Below are 17931 nucleotides of genomic sequence, written 5' to 3' on the forward strand. Positions count from 1 at the left end.
GGATTGGGCGCCCGCCGACGAGTCGGACCTCGTGGAGGCGTTTAAGGTGTTCGACGAGAACGGAGATGGGTTCATATCGGCGAAGGAATTGCAGGTTGTGCTGAAGAAGCTGGATTTGGCGGAGGGAGGGGAAATGGAGAGGGTGGAGAAGATGATCGTCTCCGTCGACAGCAACCATGACGGTCGCGTTGACTTCTCCGAGTTCAAGAACATGATGCGCAGTGTCGTTGTCCCTTCCTCGTGATCAGTTTTTGTTCTCGCTTTGTCTGTATCAATCTCATTCCGATCTATCTCGTCTCTATCGTAGGTTTTTTCTATTTTCATTTTCTCTCCCAATTCAACTTCATAGATATATAAGACGTATCCAAGATAAGATCGAATGCATTTAATTCTCCTTTATTAATTGTGTCAATGAAAGATTTTTGACCCATGGTTTGTTTACATTGCTTTGGAGGATCATTCATTCGGAAGAAAAAAATTCAAACTTTCTTGTCGAAATTCGAGCTTCTGTAAATATATACTTTTGATTCGTATGTTTACATGTTTATAAATCTCGATGTCACCGGAAAACATGGGAAGGAAAAAGGTGAAGCCTTTGCGTTATTTACAACTTGACTTCTATGCTTTCGTATGTTTGTCTTGACCGATTTGAGAAGAACCTAAAAGCGATTTTCACGCGTAGAAATTCCACCTGCTTGTGATTTTTGTTTTTGTGCATGAAAAAAATTGATCAGATGTGGTTGTGGGCAATGGAGCAGACAGGGTAACAGCTGAGACTCTTCGTTTAACTTCAAGCAGAGGACCAAAGAGATGCGTTCTGGAAAGTTCCAGTGCATAGCAAATCTTCTGCGTTCTTGCAGAGATAAAAGATCTCATCTTTCTGGGAAAATCCTTCATGGGTTCATCGTTCGGACAGGAGTATCCTCCGACACTTACCTCTGTAACCGCCTGGTTGATCTGTACGTGGAGTGCGGCGATGGAGATTATGCCCGTAAGGTGTTCCGTCAAATGCCCGTGAAAGACATTTACTCTTGGAACACTTGGTTGGCGTATATCTGCAGAAATGGAGATCTTCAGGAAGCTTGCCAGTTGTTCGATGAAATGCCCCAAAGAGATGTTGTTTCATGGAACAACCTGATCAGCGCGTTGGTACGAAATGGGTGCGAGGAAAGAGCTTTGATCGTTTATGAAAGGTTGGTGTCTGAAGGGTTTTTGCCCACCCGGTTCACGTTGGCCAGCGTTTTGAGCGCGTGTGGTAAGCTCCTGGATGATGTTTCTGGCAAGATATGTCATGGGACTGCTGTTAAAATAGGTCTTTGCAAGAACATTTTTGTTGGGAATTCGTTGCTTTCTATGTATGCAAAGTGCGGGCTTATGTTGGATTACGGTGTTTGTGTCTTCGAAGATTTGTCTGAGCCTAATGAGGTCTCTTTCACAGCTGTAGTTGCCGGGTTAGCTCGGGAAAACAGAGTGTTGGAGGCAGTTAAGATGTTCAGATTGATGTATGAGAAAGGTGTCCGGACAGATTCTGTTTGCTTATCGAATGTTCTAAACGTCTGTGCTCATGGAGAATGTGATGATTGGAGAGATGAAACATGCCACAATCTGCTCGGGAAACAGATCCATTGCCTCGTTTTGAAACACGGATTCTTACGAGATCTTTATCTAAACAATTCATTGCTTGAGATATATGCCAAGGATAAGTCTATGGATTATGCAGAGCAGATTTTTTCTGAGATGTCTGAATTGAATGTTGTCTCTTGGAACATAATGATTGCTGGGTTTGGCCAGGAATTCCGAAGTGACAAATCCGTAGAATATCTTGAGAGGATGAGAGATTCTGGGTTTGAACCCAATGAAGTTACATATATCAATGCTCTTGGAGCATGTTTCAGATCCGAAAACATTGAAACTGGTAGACGGATATTCGATAGCATGCAGAATCCGAGTGTCGGAGCATGGAATGCTATGCTTTCTGGATACTCTAAGTATGAATACTACGAGGAAGCGATAAACTTTTTCAGACAAATGCAGTTTTGGAATTTGAAACCTGACAGAATCACCTTGAGTGTTATACTAAGCTCTTGTGCCAGAACGAGATTTCTGGAGGGCGGGAAACAGGTCCAGGCGGTGTCACTAAAGATCGAGCTTTCCACAAACTGTCATATAGTTAGTGGCCTTATTGCAGTGTACGCAGAATGTGGGAAAATAGAAGTGTCTGAACGTATATTTGACCACATAATTGAAATGGACGTCACTTGCTGGAACTCGATGATTGCAGGCCTTGCACGCAACGCTCGGGACATGAAAGCTCTAATGCTCTTCAAGAAAATGTTCCAGATTAGGGTTTATCCTAATGAAACTTCTTATTCTACTGTATTGGGTTCCTGCTCGAGATTATCCAGTTTGCTTCATGGAAGACTGTGTCATGGACAGATAGTGAAAAACGGGTACTTAACTGACCCTTTTGTTGGAACAGCTCTTACTAACATGTACTGCAAGTGTGGTGAAGTAGATTCAGCTCGGGAGATTTTCGATACTGTATCGAGGAAACACATGATAATTTGGAATGAGATGATACATGGGTATGCTCAGAATGGACGAGGACATGAAGCAGTACATCTCTACACAGAGATGATTGCATCTGGTGAAAAACCAGACATGGTGACCTTTGTTTCTGTCTTGACAGCTTGCAGCCATTCAGGACTGGTCGAGATGGGACTTGAGATATTCAATTCAATGGGAGGAGATCATGGAATGGAACCAGAATTAGATCATTACATCTGTATCATAGATTGCCTTGGAAGAGCTGGCCGGTTAAAAGAGGCGGAGATCCTCGCAGAAAACGCACCTTACAGGAACAGTCATGTCATGTGGGAGCTTTTGCTTAGTTCATGTAGAATCCATGGTAATGTGAGCTTGGCGAAAAGAGTGGCTGATAAACTCATGCGCCTTGACCCTCAGAATTCAGCTCCATACGTGCTGCTGGGTAATACTTACAGTTCTCTAAGACAATGGGATGAAGCTGCAGCTCTTCAAGGACTAATGAACAAGAACCGGGTTCTTAAAAATCCCGGGATTAGCAGGATCACGAATATCGGTGATCGGATATAAGATATCACAAGGAGCTAATCCTTTCAGGGACAAGGTGATTTTGTCATAACCTATGATTTTGATGGTAAAATGTTCTGTCTTTTGATTAGCACATTGATTCAGTGATCCTCTACAGGAAAAACTAAAGTATCGAGTGTTTTTGGTGATTAGAGGAAGAATTACAGAGATAACATTGTGGCAATCTTTTCAAGGAAGGGAGAGAAACAGAAGATGAGGTTTGATAATAACATTAAGATTCAGATTCCCAAGAAAAGAGGCAGTGATTCAGAAATTAACAGCAGAAGGCAGAATCTCATTGGAAAGCTCAATCACACAATGAATTAGATTACCATAAATTGGTCCACCCGTTTTTTTTGCCTTTATAAAGCCCCCAAACCCCAAACACAACCAACACACCAAACCACAAACCACAAACCACATTCCAAACACTTAAATTTAGCCTTTGCTAGAGCTTTAGATCACTAAGCTCAGAAAGAAACAATGAAGACCACCACCTTCTTCTCCATGTTCATCCTCCTCTCCCTTCTCTTGGCCACCACCAACAAGGCAGCAATCCCCTGTGGCACGGTCAACATGAGGGCGGCACCCTGCGTTCAGTATGCCACAGGCAGGGCCCCGAACCCGGGACCTCAGTGCTGCAACAGCTTGAAACAGCTGTCTCAGGTTGTGAAGACGGTGGATGACAAGAAGGCCGCATGCCGCTGCCTCAAGGCCAGCGGCAAGACATTGGGTGTTCAGGACAGGTTCCTTAGCAAGATCCCTCAAACCTGTGGCATCAATGTCGGGTTCCCTGTCTCTACATCTACCAATTGCGAGACGTAAGTGTTTCTGAACCAATCCCTTTATTCCATCCTTGCTGTTTCCGTTTCTTAATCCATGGTTCCAAATCTTGGTTTTTGCAGGATTCATTAAATGAGACGGGAGCTACGGGAAATGATCAAGAAAGAAGTAGAACTTTTCATAGGTTTTTCGAATAAAACAGTTCTAGAGGCAATGTAGTAGAATGTGGTCTTAGCTCCAGACCCTTGTTGTATTTGCTTTGATGGCATATCATATGTATGATGCTCAGAACCCATGTCAACCTGAATGGGTTTTGGTTTAATAATACAGAGTTTGTTACCAATCTTGAAACGTGAAAGACGAAAAATCCGGAACTGGAAATGCTATAAGATCTCATCACTCAAACTGGAAAATGAGAAGTGATCAAGAGCTGACCAGATGTTAATTTGGCTTGGGATGGAGACCGAAACAGAGTGGTGAAGCTACGTCAAAAGCAAGCTGTCACCAAGGAATTTCCTGGCCATCCCAAGCGAAGAACTTACCGTTATCCTGAATCTTTGCATTGTTGATGATGTGCAAGAGCTTCTGCACTGAGAACTCTCTAGTGAAAAGCTTCCCTTCAGCAACATTCCTCTGAAATGGACGTGAAAGATCCGTTTCTACTGTGCCCGGATGCAGTAAAATGCATATGACAGGATCCTTCTTCCTACCAAGCTCAACTGACACGGTTTTTGTCACTGCCAAGAACAATAACTGGGAGAAATTAATGGTTTTAACGCTTCAAATCAGATCTATAAGATCAAGAATCAATTAAAATCAGTATTGTGTTCTGAACCAAGTGACCGGGTTTGTACATTGATTAAGTGCAGATTTTGAAGCCCTGTACGAATGCCAACCACCAAGGCGGTTATCTCCAATAGAGCCGACTCTTGCGCTTAAATTGGCAACAACAGCAACCTCTCTTTCAGTTCCTGTTCCTCCACCAGCTTTAAGCAGAGGCCACATATGCTGCAAATAGAAACCATAGACTTGCCAATATCTCATGGTACAAGGAAAGAAAGCATCTTCATAGATAGAGTTTCCTAAAGAAACGGGACTTTCAAAAATCAGCATGGGAGCAAAACTGATATTCTCTCATATCCAAAATTTCTTCTTCGATCCATGTAACATGAAGAGTAAGAGAAACAAAGATATGCGAAAATGAGATTTGCTCAAACTGCCTCTGGAGAATACCTAAAGATGAACCTTTCTCAATACTGTAGAGAATGTGCTGTACTTACCTTCACCACTAAGATAGGACCAACAGCGTTAACCTCATAAGCAAGCATCAGTGATGACTTTTCAACCTTGTTCAATGTTGTTTCTGTACTGGTATCAAAGGAAAATAAGCTGGGTTAAAAAAAAAAAATCCCTATTCGATCCCCAGACTTTTGATAAAGTTTGAGCAAAACTCTCGAGTCTCAGATATAAAATTCGGACATGAAGGAGAAAGCCTAACATTTCCAATGAAAAAAATTCCGAAGGTGTTGACAATATAACACAGAACCTAATTTCATACATACAGGCTACAGCTAGAGAACTAAACATATAGCTTGCTTTCTGCCATAAAAGTGAAATCAAGTTCAGAATCAGTTCTGAGACGAAGATTACTCATACCTGGGTGTAAGATGCCCGGTATTGACAGAATTCCGGATGTATTTATAAGAAGATTGAGAGAGCCATATCTTTCTCTTACAAACTTGGCTGATTCCTGAAACATGTAATTAGCTTGTAATAACAGCTGATAACAGTTCAAATGCTCCCCAGAAAAAGCAACATAAAAAGAACTAGAAACATGCGAACGCCTTTGATCTTTTGGTTCTGTTGTAAATGCGGGAACTTGAAGAGAGATGAGTGATATTAAAACCAAAAGGCTGAAACTTTCTTCATCAATCATTAAGCCTTTTTTCTTTTCTCACAAGAGAGATGGAGAATAACCTCTATAGTATTTTCTTGTGTAACATCGAGCTGTTTGATGCAAAGACGTTCTGAGAAACTATGCTTCAAATCTAGCAGACCCGTCGCGCCTTTGGGATTACGACAAGTGGCAACAACGTGCCCTTTGTCATTGTTCTCGAGCAACTGCCTCACCTGTAAACAAAGAGTAAGAAAAACTCAAAATCAACCAAAATTCCATGACTCTTAAGCTCCATCAGCAATGAAACAGATGAGGAAAGAGCCAAGAAACTCCAGTTCTACTGAAAAACTATTCCTTGTTCTACCACGCAGATTCAGTTATTCTCATGGATTTAAGCACTTTCAGTGCTAATACAGTTTTGTGGACTTTCAACCCCACAATCACACTGGAGAGCTGATGCCATCACCAACCCAAACCAATTCGGAAAAAAAAGGATATAAACGCACAAAAAGGTCAGTTCATGATCCGATTCATTTAATCAGAAAACATGTAGAACACAATTCACCCGCAAAGTAAAAAACTTTCAGGATCGATTTGGCATACTGGGTTCGGTTACCCACTCAACTTCACAGGAATTCTCAGAATTCAGACAAGGAATCGAGGGGAAAGGAGCTCACAAATTCAAGACCGATGCCTCTGGAAGCTCCCTGGACCATGGAAACCCCACCTTCCCATCTGGGTATGGAGGAAAACGACGACAATGACGTGGCAAGAGCAGCTACTCTCGTCTTGGGCAGAGCGGCCATTACCGACGTCGCTGCAAGCCACGCTCCTCCGCTCCTAAGCAGAACGTTCATTGGGTTATACGGATAAGAACCGTATTCCGCCTCTCGTAGTTACAGATAAAAAGGAAGGATCATAAATGATGCCCCAACGCCTCTATAGAGATTCTCGTGATTGCCATAAGACTCGTAACCACGAAACTTTGCCCAAAGAATCATAATTTGTTGGAGAATGAGTGTACGATTGCACGGTTCTAATTTCCTGTTCTACTAGTAAACATTGTTTTTTAAGATATGATGTACAAGAACACATTGTTTAAAAGTGTAATTATACAAGACAAAATATAAAGAATGAACAAAACTTTTATTTTCACTGCCTCCCATGTTTCTACCCTTTGGAATGTCCTCAGGCGCAAGTTAGCGTAGACCACGGTGAAAACTGCATGAAAGCTCCTGAACTTTGACACCATGGGCTTAAAATTTTAAACCACAATGCATTGCTCATGGAGGTCTTGGATTCTTCATGTTCGATCTCATCGGTTTAAAAATCCATGAAAGTCCAGCTGCGAGCCTGCAAGATGGAGATGCAATCAAAATACTTGAAACAAATGTGAATTGATAACGCCCCCAGTGGATAATTACATCATATGTGCTCGGATTGAAACAAAGTTCAAGGATTAGAATACACTCGTCTACCAAAATTCAGTAGCATATAATGTATATCTTCTCACTAAGAAACATATCTACCTCTAGGGAGTAGATCTTTACCTCTGGGAAGTAGATCTTCTCAACTTCCATCCTCGTGCAAAGGACAGAGATTTTTTCAGTCTCGGGTTTCAGTTATCAAGCAGCCTGCAGCCCTTTGCTTTGAGTTTTGACTCGAGACCAAAAAACTTTAGTCCAGCCAGCACTAAATCGGCAGTCTTCTTCTGCATATGCTCAATTAACATTTCATCATAGACAATCATATCAGCCTCTGTTAAAAGTTTACGACTTTTTAGCTCAGTGAAGACTTCCCTTCCTGCTTGGATCGTTCCATGCTTACACATGCCAGAGATAATAGCACAATATATAACTTTCCTCCGCTCCTAAGCAGAACGTTCATTGGGTTATACGGATAAGAACCGTATTCCGCCTCTCGTAGTTACAGATAAAAAGGAAGGATCATAAATGATGCCCCAACGCCTCTATAGAGATTCTCGTGATTGCCATAAGACTCGTAACCACGAAACTTTGCCCAAAGAATCATAATTTGTTGGAGAATGAGTGTACGATTGCACGGTTCTAATTTCCTGTTCTACTAGTAAACATTGTTTTTTAAGATATGATGTACAAGAACACATTGTTTAAAAGTGTAATTATACAAGACAAAATATAAAGAATGAACAAAACTTTTATTTTCACTGCCTCCCATGTTTCTACCCTTTGGAATGTCCTCAGGCGCAAGTTAGCGTAGACCACGGTGAAAACTGCATGAAAGCTCCTGAACTTTGACACCATGGGCTTAAAATTTTAAACCACAATGCATTGCTCATGGAGGTCTTGGATTCTTCATGTTCGATCTCATCGGTTTAAAAATCCATGAAAGTCCAGCTGCGAGCCTGCAAGATGGAGATGCAATCAAAATACTTGAAACAAATGTGAATTGATAACGCCCCCAGTGGATAATTACATCATATGTGCTCGGATTGAAACAAAGTTCAAGGATTAGAATACACTCGTCTACCAAAATTCAGTAGCATATAATGTATATCTTCTCACTAAGAAACATATCTACCTCTAGGGAGTAGATCTTTACCTCTGGGAAGTAGATCTTCTCAACTTCCATCCTCGTGCAAAGGACAGAGATTTTTTCAGTCTCGGGTTTCAGTTATCAAGCAGCCTGCAGCCCTTTGCTTTGAGTTTTGACTCGAGACCAAAAAACTTTAGTCCAGCCAGCACTAAATCGGCAGTCTTCTTCTGCATATGCTCAATTAACATTTCATCATAGACAATCATATCAGCCTCTGTTAAAAGTTTACGACTTTTTAGCTCAGTGAAGACTTCCCTTCCTGCTTGGATCGTTCCATGCTTACACATGCCAGAGATAATAGCACAATATATAACTTCACTAGGAAGGCAACCTTCTTGGATCATTTCGTCCAGCACATCCATAACATTCTCGGCATTACTGGCTCTGCATGCGTGGACAGCCCTCAGCACATATTTAAATTCCATAGGACCACTTTCGTGATTTCCCAGGCATTCACGAACTAACATCATCACAGCATCAATCTCTCCTATTCTGCATAGTCCTCTAGCAAGAGAAGAATAAGCAGCTACAGAAGGAAAATGTGGCATCTCAATGATCTTGTTATGGCATGAACAAGCCTCTTGGATTTCCTCTTTCTCCACAAAACAGCAAATCGCGATACTGTAGGATGTTGCGTCAGGTTGAAACCCAAAATCTTTCATCTCAAAGAAAAGTGACAAGGATTTTTGAATATCCCCCATCTTGTAAAGAGCATCCATAAGAATGTTGAATACGGGAGCTCTGCTGTGACCTTTAGTCTTTAGTACATCAAAGAGATCTAAAGCCATTTTTATTCTTTCTCGTTCCTTACAGAACAACATGAAAAACTGCGGCAGATATTCTTCAGTAGGATATCCTAATTTCTGAATCTGTTCTAGCAAATCACAAAAGTCATCAACTCTCTTCATCACCACATAGGCAACCATAATTGGATTTATGGTCTCCAAATCTGGTTCCAGTTCTTCCTGTACTGCAACTTGGAAGAGCTTATATGCTTTATCCACTTGCTTCACATTACATAAGCCTCTAATAACTGAATTGTATATCTCTAAATCAGCAATGTACCCGGAATCCACCAAATCCTTCCATAAATCACAAGCAGACCCAACCTTCCCATCAACTACAAATCCATTGATCAGAACCTTGTAAATTTCCCTATCAATCAAAATCTTCTTATCCTTCATCTCCATAAACAATTCATAGCCTCTCTCGACCCTACCCCCTTTACACAAACCCATAACTAATGTTCCATAAGCCATTACGTCCGGTTCTATCCCATCGTGTTCCATTTCATCCCAAATTCGTAAACTCGCATCCATATCCCCCTCAGAAACCAATGTCCTGATCATCGCTGTGTAAGCAAAAACATCAGGTTTACACAAATTCTTTCTCATTCTCGTCAGAATTTCAAGCATTTCTTCCATTCTCCCTGCCTTGCATAACCCCTTTATCAGAATCATGAAGGTAGTACTTTCCTCCACCAACCCATCTTCCCGAAAATCCTCATAAACGGACAATGCTAAGTCCAAGTTCCCAGATTTGATCAATGCATCCATTATTCTATTGTACAGGAAAACCCTAGGCTTAACTCCAAACTTCTTCATCTTCTCGTAAATGTAGTAAACCCTTAAACCCCTCTTTTTATCCGCATGCATTCTGATCAGAATTTCGAATTGCTTCTCTGACGGAGGTCTTCCCTGAGAATCCATAAGTTCCGGCAACTGATCCGCCGCACGAAAATGCCCTGTCCGATTAAGGCAATAAGCAAAGGCATTGTAAGCCGCGAAATCGTGCCTATAACCCTTCTGCTTACCTGCCCAATGGAAGAACTTGGCAGCAGTCGCAGGGTGTTTCTCGATCTTCAACACCTCGGCGACGATGTTTGGCGTCACGCGCCGGAGTTTGTTGAGCTCCGCCACGACGGAGGGCCCCCACTGGTCATGGTTCTTACGAAAGGCGTCAAGTATGTAACGTGCGATCGGAGAGAGGCGTTCGGAGGCGGCAGAGATCACCGGGGAAGGGGGAGTTATCGCCGGAGGAAGACGAGATTCTGGGTCCCATTTCCGGAAGTCGAACGTTTTCCGATCACCGGAGGTGGAAGAAGGATCTCTGGAAAGGGATTGGCGGTTGGAGAAGAGACCTCCATAGACGACGGAGCGATTCCGAGAGGGCTTACGATGTCCATAGAAGTAGGATTTTTGAGATCCCTGAGGAAGATTCGGTGGCTTTGGAGATTTCATGGCGATGCCTCTTTCGGTTCAAAGCCTGTTCTTGTTCTTCGGCTTATTGAGAAATTAAACACAAAAAAATAATTTCATACAAGTCCATTTTATTTAGTGTGAAATCCAATAAGTTTCGGCCCACAATAAAACAGAAGCCCATCATGAAGTGGAGCGTTCTTCCTTCGCAGTATAAACCCTAGACATTTCCTCTCTTCACGATTCCACTGCAGATACCAGTTTTTGCCTCCCGAAATCGTTTCAAATCCGAATCGCTCCGGAGAATTTGAAATCGCCGGTAAAACTGTCTGCTTCTGCAGGTTGTTACTCACCGATCGTTGAAAATGTCGATGTCGAAGAGCTCCAAGATGCTTCAGTTCATCAATTACCGGATGCGGGTGACGATCCAGGACGGTCGGCAACTGGTTGGGAAGTTTATGGCGTTCGACCGCCACATGAACCTCGTACTCGGAGACTGCGAGGAGTTCCGGAAGCTTCCTCCGGGGAAGGGGAAGAAGATCAACGAGGAGAGAGAGGAACGTCGAACACTCGGTTTGGTGTTGCTCAGAGGTGAAGAAGTTATCTCAATGACCGTCGAGGGTCCTCCTCCGCCGGAGGAATCTCGTGCCAAGTCTGCTTCTGCGGCGGCGGCAGCTGGTCCCGGAATCGGCCGTGCCGCCGGTCGTGGAGTACCCACCGGTCCGCTTGTTCAGGCTCAGCCTGGACTTGCAGGTCCTGTTCGTGGAGTAGGTGGACCAGCTCCGGGTATGATGCAACCCCAGATTTCCCGACCTCCGCAGCTTTCAGCACCGCCGGTGATTCGGCCTCCGGGACAGATGCCGCCACCACCGCCGGCATTTGCTGGCCAAGCTCCGCCACCTATGATGCGAGGCCCTCCGCCTCAAGGTCCTCCGGCGTACGGAATGAGGCCGCCGCCGCAGCAGTTCCCTGGGCCACCACCGCAATTTGGGCAGAGACCCATGGTTCCTCCTCCAGGTCCGATGATGAGAGGACCTCCGGGTCCGCCGCAGAGGCCCGGAATGCCGGGGCCTCCTCCGCCTCGTCCTGGCATGCCTCCACCGCCTGGTGGTGTTCCTGTATTTGCTCCTCCGCGTCCTGGCATGCCACCTCCACCGAATCCCCATAATCAGCAGCAGTGACTAGGTTAGCAATGCCACCGTTTTCGTTTTCTGTTTGGGCTGTTTCATGGGTTTGTGAAGGCATAGTTGTTCGGGTGAACTCATCAGATTCTAGTGTGTAGCTATTACCTTGATAACTTAGCTGCGATCTCCAAGTCTGCCGATTTGATATCTTAGCTTGGAAAGTTCATAGCTTGTTGATGGGTTTCTTGTTATCTTTAAAGTGATCCCTTGAACGTCGCTGTCATCTCATTTGGTCCTGCGTAATTCATTCCCATGGAAATTAATGAAGAATCTCCACTTTCCCAAAACCCTTATAGCAATCTCGTTAATGCATACTGAATCACTGATCTGTGTGATTTGCCCATTTAGACTTAGAATCATGGACTCATGATTATCTTGGTTGCTAGTTGTTGGAATGTTTTGGTTAGTTTTCCCAGATCCATTCAGAGAGAAGCCAACATAGTGGTCTTCAAATTAGTTTCAGTAGACATGGATAGCTTGCTTGCCATCCATCAAAACCCAAGCCTGGAATCAGATAATCTTTTGCCCCCGCATGCGTCATCCATAGCCATAGCCTTCTGTCATGCATGCCTGAACCTGGTGATTCATTTTCTCCTGTAAAAGGCAAATTCGGCTTTGATAATTCCGAATTCGAACTGATTCGGTGTGGCTTTTACGACCTTCATTCATATCTCATGTAAATTTCAAATAACCTTCTGTCATGTAAGATACATTTATTTTGATACTAGAGAAGGTTCGACAATCTTAAACACAAGGTTCCCCTCCGCTGTTATCATTTTCTGTTCATAGTGGTGCCGCTATAGACTATAAAGCTACGGTTTGGGTTGTGATGTTTTGACTACACAACATCAATTGCATATACTGAAAGATGATATTAACCCAAGTAAGTAAAAGCATTGATAGGAATAAAAATGCATCCGGAAAATTTTCACAAATTTCCCTTTTTAAAATCTCGAACATTGAAGCTATTCCTCCTTGATTTTAAGTCAGAAACGAAACAGGGGACATTCAACTACATAAATGCAATAACAAAGAGTTCTCCTAAACAAAGAAAGAAATGTCGACTCATAGAGAATCACTGAAGAACAGAACCAAGAGACTACCTGCGACTGTTTTTATTTTTGTTGGGGATTCATCAAGGACCCTTTTCCATCTGATCCACCAGTGAAGAAAGCTCCTCCCTCAGCTCGGTGCTTCTCGTCTCGCCACAAAGAAGTCCATGCATCAGTATCAACTCCTCGGGCGTCGCCTTTTTCAGCAGCCCTCTCAGAAGCCTCGTGTCTCTGTCCAACGATGGATCAGGCGCCGCCCCCATTGCTGTTCCTCCTTCTGTGTTCTTCTCTCCTTCCTTAGCCAAATCGACTCCGAATAGCTTTGCCGACTTGTGGTTCCAGTACTCCTCGAGTTGATGATTTGGATCGAGAGCCTCCACCGCCTGGCCATGACCCAATGACTCATCTCTAATTAGAATTGGACATTGGAAAAGATCAAGCGCGAAAAAATGACAAAAGAGAACGGAAATCATTTGCTTGTTTCGGTCAAAGACTGTGTACAAGACCGGATTTCCAGTCATGCCGATTTGCGAGGAAGGACGACCAGAAAGTAAAAGAAAATGGGCAAGAGAGAAGACAGGAACTTTATCATCGGGCAACCGGTAAAGAATGAACCTTTTCTTTCCGAGAGGAGAAATCAAAACAACATGATTAACAAGATTAACGGTCAAGTAAAAAGCAAGAATATTATCACCTGGATTATGTGTGGGGAGAGCAATCCAAACATTTCAAGCCCATTGACAGCCTGCAATGGCGTCAATGAGCCAGGTGGTTGATTGCATCTCTTGAGGATTTCGAGCCTGAGCCTCTGTATCACCATTGCCCAGCACTTCTCAGCTGATATGTTTGAGAAGTTCTCGCTTGGAAATTCTTCTACCGAAACCTGAAATACACTCACAATGAACAGAAAGATTTGATGATGTCGTGCTGTAAACAGATTGAACTCCAAATTCTCGAAATCGTTAAACAAATTTCCTACCCTAAATAGTGGACCAAGAAGCCCTGCATCAAGAATCTCTGAGATGTAGTATGTTACTTTCGTTGGATCAAGCACACTCAAGAACTTAACACGGCTTTTGAATCCTGCATCCTCAATCAGAAGCAAACTCTTAAGAGGGCAATTAAGAATTCAAGGGCAAAAGCTCACACAAAACACCTAAATAGCCGAAATACAGTTTACCTCTAGGGTATATTGCTTGCTTAGTGCACCAGAGCTTTTTAACAACAAGGGATCCGGCTTTCACAAGTTCGACAGAACGACATAAACTTTCAGATGTCGTGTTCTGGTCCTTTTTAGAACCATTTGCCAGTGAACCACTTCCATCTATCTTGGGCAAGCCACTGCGTTCTGCATTGGGATGCGTATCTTCTTTTTGAGATTCAACCATAATCTTCTTCTCTTCCAACTTACTGTTTCTGCCAAGATTTACATCTACAACCGCTTTCTTGTTATTGTCTTCGTGACCTACTGGCTTGTTTGTGCCAATATCGGTTTGTAAGCCTTCAGCACCTAAATGGGGATTGCTATGTTCAGGCTCTGGTGCTTTTGATGAATCCTTTGGACATGAGGTAGCATTATCAACCAACGCTTTCGCAGCATCAAGATCCCCTTCCAATGCTTTAATCAGTGAATGTAACTCATCCATGGTGTGACGGAGAAGAACAAATCTCTCGCTGCTTTCACATGAACACAAGTCTTTTGCATGAGCGAGACATGCATATCGGTCAGGGCAACAGTTGCAGCTTGAAGCAGCCAAATGCAAGTCATAGAAGCACAAGAAGCACTCCCTTTCTCCCTTCGAGTCAAAATCACCCTCCATCTTTAGCAACCTAAAGCTATTCTCTAGACGGTTAAGCCTTTCTTCCTCCATCAGCACCCGCTTCTGTTAATCTTGAAAATGTTAGTTCCATGAATTGTGCCAGAACAGTTACTTCCAATTTTTTGTGTTCTTCTATGAGCAAGTAACATGTATAGGTTATGCATATTGGAGCATGAGTCTTGTAAGAACACAAAAAAGAAATAGAGGAATCGATTCTTCACCTTGACTGCCTTGGTCAGCAATCCATCCTCACCACAAACCCTCTTCCACCTTAGAATCTTAGGATCTTTCTTCCTCGAAACCGACAGCTCCCGCAAGGATTGAACAGCTTCCTGAGCTGCTCCAAGAAGCAGTTTGTCATGTGACAGTGAACTCTTGCGCCGCTGCTTGCTATAGAGCTCAACTGCATTCTGACCATGCACCAGCCAATCAACTGGAGCAACATTTACTGCTTCTGCAAAGTTGAAACCACAATTAAATCCTGAGTGGTATGCCCTTGGAAAGGTAAGAATGAACTCTCCACTGTGCTGGACAGCCCGATAGACAGGTACTCCCTCTTCCTTCAAGATCGAAGGAGACAACTGAGTGACCTGACCAAAAGACAATATCTCAGTTATTACATGCTTCTCCAATATCAACTAGAAGCATGTGCCCTAAAGTAGATTCCGAAAGACTGTCTCACAAGTTCATGCAGCAAGTCGGGCTGTTCATCAAACAAATCTGGAAGATGCTTCTTCATTGCATTCTCAAGGGATGAAGCATGGTCTCCAGGGATCCCATACCACACTTTTGGGTCACCACTGTGCAAGTAGTTCAAGGAATACAGATGATGATCTTCAACATGCTGTTTCAACCAAAGTAAAGCAGATGTTTAGTAAATTTGTTCCTAAACTTAGAAGGGGAAGCATCAAAATTCAAAATTTCAGGTACATCCCAGCATCCTGTTTCTTTACGTTCCTTCGGTAAGGTAAGTTTGTCTATCAATATGGGTTTTTGTGGAACTCTTTCTTAAACTATCTTTTTTTATCAAAAACTGGTCATGACATAATTGAGCACCAGAAGAAAATATCAAACAGAAATACTAAACTATTGGACGCTTGTAGGTACTGTTATAAGGAACACATACAACTCTACTGATGAAACAAAAGATTTTCCTTGATATTCATAACTTACCCAACAGAACGTTGAAAAGCACATCCCGACATAAAGCCATGGGATGACAACTCCAGAGATATCACAGTTCTCAAAACAGAGTACAGATCCAGGTAAACGGGATAAATTATTTAGATTCCAGCCAGATCTAGTGTACTGATCCGAATCACTTTCAGTGGATCCTGATGATCGCTTCGGAAACCCACTTCCAAAGTTGAGTGTTTCCAAGTCAGCTCCATAGTATACCTGTAAAATGCCCAGAAGAAAGACTAGTACAAAAAAATAGAAAAAGCCATGCCAGAAGAAAATTGTGAAAGTAAAAAGAAAAACAAAAGACCAGATCTGCATAAGGGAGAGAAGACAAAATCTTTTGTACAAACCTCCACTTCATCAGTGGCTTGTTCCACTATCCGCCAATATTCACCTTCAATATCCTCAACTGATGGCCTCCATTTCTTGTTTTCAGAAGAGCTGGAATCACAAGGATGATCACCTATCTGAAAGTAACATTCCTTGAAATAATCATCATACTTCTGAAACTCGTCGAGTGTAAAATCTGGCCCAGTCTGGAAACCGAATTTTTCATCCACCTCAGAGGAGGAAGCAGCTTCACAACCAGAAACCTTTCTTCTTTTCGAGATTCCCATTCTTGAATGTCTTCTCCGTTTCCTTTTCCTGCTTTTGGCTGCCTTTTTAAATGGTTCTCTATTTTGAAGCAAGTCAATCTGCTGAATCCGGGTGGAAAACTTCGAGCTCTCCCATATATTTTTCTCCTTGAGAGGGCAGGGAGGCCTCCATGAAGCAGGAGGCACAATTCGACAGATGCCATATGATTCTGCTTTTGGACGTAACTTCTCTATGTAAGCAAGTGTATCCTCAAACTCCTAACAAGCAAAGATGAGAAACAAATGAAATTTGGATAAGATTCATGAACAGTAACAATGCAGAACCAAAAATCTCAATGGGATTCATTAGGATGGAAAAATACCTCAGGAGAGGGATAAAATACAGGTGCTTCATCGATTAAAGGCCTGCAAGCTTCTGCTGGGTTCCACCTAGCAGATATCTCAAAAACGCAACAAAACAATGTCATTCAAGAACAAGGGAGGCAAAAAATAAAAATAAACTCCTAGAAACTGGTCTTCAACAACCAAAACTAAACCATTGATAGCATATCCAGGGGATTTCAACAAAATTGCAGGTTGCAAAGGAACAACAGACATCTGGAAGTACCAGGGGAAAAGCATAGGAGCCAATTTAGAAGCATGAAACACAAGATTTCCAAAGTGACATGCTGATAATAGGAGAGGAAATACAGATCGAAACTCGAAAATATCTTTCTATGGGTTCAGACACATGAAGGTGCAACAATCAAAACATCAACCAATTTTGGCATCCATGACCTTCCCCAATAAATAATCACTGCAATGCATTAACTGAGTGGCATAAATCAGATTTCCTTACTTTCAGACTGGGAGGACTACCGGCAGGTTCAAGGCTACTCTCCCTTTTAGTAGATTGCTTCTCAAAAGCATCCTGCAAAGTACACTTTTATCAGAAACCACGGCAGTATTACAAAGAAAAGCCTTAATCTCGAAGAGCGATTCAGGACAAATGCAAAACGAAACAGAACACGATTGATGAGAGTAGAATTACCAAGTAATTGAAGAAACTGAAAAATCTGACAAACTCGCATTTCTGGAGTGAGAGACATATATAACTTAAATCAGAAAGAGAAGGGGAAAAGGATAAAAACCTCCTTGGCTTGAAATTCTGCTGCAGATGACAGCCGGTCCATTCACTGAACCTAGATTTGCAAAAACCCTACTTTACCTGCTTGATAAGATTAAAGATCGTGTTAGTGACAAACCCTTGTTTCCTCTCTCTGTCAAGTTATAGAGATCATATGGGAGACCACAAATGCACAAAACCCAACCTTTTGCAGAAACCCTAAAACCCAAAACGCATAGAGATTATATCAGGAAAAACAAAATCACATAATATCCAAAATCTGAAAGCAACCCAATACCAGAAATCGCTTAGTGCATCGAACCCAACTTAGATTGCATTCAGCTGAGAGGATTCATCATGCAAAAAACGCTAATTTGGTTGAGAAACCTAGAAGGGTCAGTAATTTCCCAAAGATTGGACAAGGGAAAG

The 17931-nt window shown here is 42.6% G+C and overlaps 7 protein-coding genes across 16 annotated transcripts in view; 4 read left to right on the forward strand and 3 right to left on the reverse strand.

Annotated features, from left to right (window-relative positions):
- LOC104812148 (calcium-binding protein CML42) overlaps positions 1-399 on the forward strand; it is a 1820-nt gene extending 1421 nt beyond the window's left edge. For both annotated transcript variants that reach the window (XM_010539169.2, XM_010539160.2), the window contains one exon: positions 12-399. In XM_010539169.2, the coding sequence (XP_010537471.1) occupies positions 12-244 (233 nt within the window). In that variant the 3' untranslated portion in view covers positions 245-399. The remainder of the gene's footprint in view (positions 1-11) is intronic.
- A 97-nt stretch (positions 400-496) lies between these two features.
- On the forward strand, positions 497-3355 carry LOC104812126 (pentatricopeptide repeat-containing protein At4g20770). Of its 4 annotated transcripts, none has more exons than XM_010539127.1 (2): positions 497-586; positions 735-3332. In XM_010539127.1, exon 2 carries the CDS (start codon positions 811-813, stop codon positions 3112-3114), a length of 2304 nt encoding a protein of 767 aa, XP_010537429.1. In that variant the 5' UTR covers positions 497-586; positions 735-810; the 3' UTR covers positions 3115-3332. The 4 variants fall into 4 exon arrangements, 3 of the variants coding, with proteins under 3 accessions (XP_010537429.1, XP_010537449.1, XP_010537438.1); XR_771559.2 differs by having other exon boundaries at positions 541-3178; positions 3265-3355; XM_010539147.2 differs by having other exon boundaries at positions 541-3148; positions 3265-3351.
- A 125-nt stretch (positions 3356-3480) lies between these two features.
- On the forward strand, positions 3481-4237 carry LOC104812117 (non-specific lipid-transfer protein C, cotyledon-specific isoform-like). Its single transcript, XM_010539115.2, has 2 exons — positions 3481-3932; positions 4017-4237. Exons 1-2 carry the CDS (start codon positions 3595-3597, stop codon positions 4024-4026), a joined length of 348 nt encoding a protein of 115 aa, XP_010537417.1. The 5' UTR covers positions 3481-3594; the 3' UTR covers positions 4027-4237.
- On the reverse strand, positions 4049-7771 carry LOC104812095 (C-factor). 3 transcript variants are annotated; one of them, XR_771556.1, is made up of 7 exons: positions 6469-7141; positions 5872-6024; positions 5551-5644; positions 5175-5257; positions 4749-4902; positions 4330-4631; positions 4049-4196 (listed from the first exon to the last, which is right to left on the reverse strand). XR_771556.1 is itself a non-coding variant. In XM_010539098.2 (7 exons), the coding sequence occupies exons 1-7, from the start codon at positions 7676-7678 to the stop codon at positions 4396-4398; spliced, it is 900 nt and encodes a 299-aa protein (XP_010537400.1). In that variant the 5' UTR covers positions 7679-7771; the 3' UTR covers positions 4174-4395. The 3 variants fall into 3 exon arrangements, 2 of the variants coding, with proteins under 2 accessions (XP_010537400.1, XP_010537385.1); XM_010539098.2 differs by adding an exon at positions 7662-7771 and having other exon boundaries at positions 4174-4631; positions 6469-6631; XM_010539083.1 differs by having other exon boundaries at positions 4174-4631.
- Positions 7772-7861: 90 nt separating this feature from the next.
- On the reverse strand, positions 7862-10671 carry LOC104812083 (pentatricopeptide repeat-containing protein At4g20740). 2 transcript variants are annotated; one of them, XM_010539072.2, is made up of 3 exons: positions 10179-10671; positions 8372-10109; positions 7862-8174 (listed from the first exon to the last, which is right to left on the reverse strand). In XM_010539072.2, the coding sequence occupies exons 1-2, from the start codon at positions 10603-10605 to the stop codon at positions 8440-8442; spliced, it is 2097 nt and encodes a 698-aa protein (XP_010537374.1). In that variant the 5' UTR covers positions 10606-10671; the 3' UTR covers positions 7862-8174; positions 8372-8439. The 2 variants fall into 2 exon arrangements, with proteins under 2 accessions (XP_010537374.1, XP_010537366.1); XM_010539064.2 differs by having other exon boundaries at positions 8372-10671.
- Positions 10672-10749: 78 nt separating this feature from the next.
- Positions 10750-11962, forward strand: LOC104812077 (small nuclear ribonucleoprotein-associated protein B'-like). Its single transcript, XM_010539049.1, has one exon. The coding sequence runs from the start codon at positions 10929-10931 to the stop codon at positions 11742-11744; it is 816 nt and encodes a 271-aa protein (XP_010537351.1). The 5' UTR covers positions 10750-10928; the 3' UTR covers positions 11745-11962.
- A 104-nt stretch (positions 11963-12066) lies between these two features.
- LOC104812159 (probable lysine-specific demethylase JMJ14) lies at positions 12067-17925 on the reverse strand. 3 transcript variants are annotated; one of them, XM_010539199.2, is made up of 13 exons: positions 17801-17925; positions 17528-17604; positions 17236-17307; positions 16760-16837; positions 16152-16655; positions 15793-16017; positions 15302-15463; positions 14841-15209; positions 13980-14682; positions 13779-13882; positions 13494-13682; positions 12851-13182; positions 12067-12341 (listed from the first exon to the last, which is right to left on the reverse strand). In XM_010539199.2, the coding sequence occupies exons 2-12, from the start codon at positions 17567-17569 to the stop codon at positions 12883-12885; spliced, it is 2748 nt and encodes a 915-aa protein (XP_010537501.1). In that variant the 5' UTR covers positions 17570-17604; positions 17801-17925; the 3' UTR covers positions 12067-12341; positions 12851-12882. The 3 variants fall into 3 exon arrangements, with proteins under 3 accessions (XP_010537501.1, XP_010537485.1, XP_010537493.1); XM_010539183.1 differs by lacking the exon at positions 12067-12341 and having other exon boundaries at positions 12648-13182; XM_010539191.1 differs by lacking the exon at positions 12067-12341 and having other exon boundaries at positions 12648-13182; positions 17528-17607.
- Positions 17926-17931: the final 6 nt, after the last annotated feature.

Source organism: Tarenaya hassleriana, unplaced genomic scaffold (genome assembly GCF_000463585.1).
Source record: "Tarenaya hassleriana unplaced genomic scaffold, ASM46358v1 Cleome1, whole genome shotgun sequence".
Taxonomy (NCBI): Eukaryota; Viridiplantae; Streptophyta; class Magnoliopsida; order Brassicales; family Cleomaceae; genus Tarenaya; species Tarenaya hassleriana.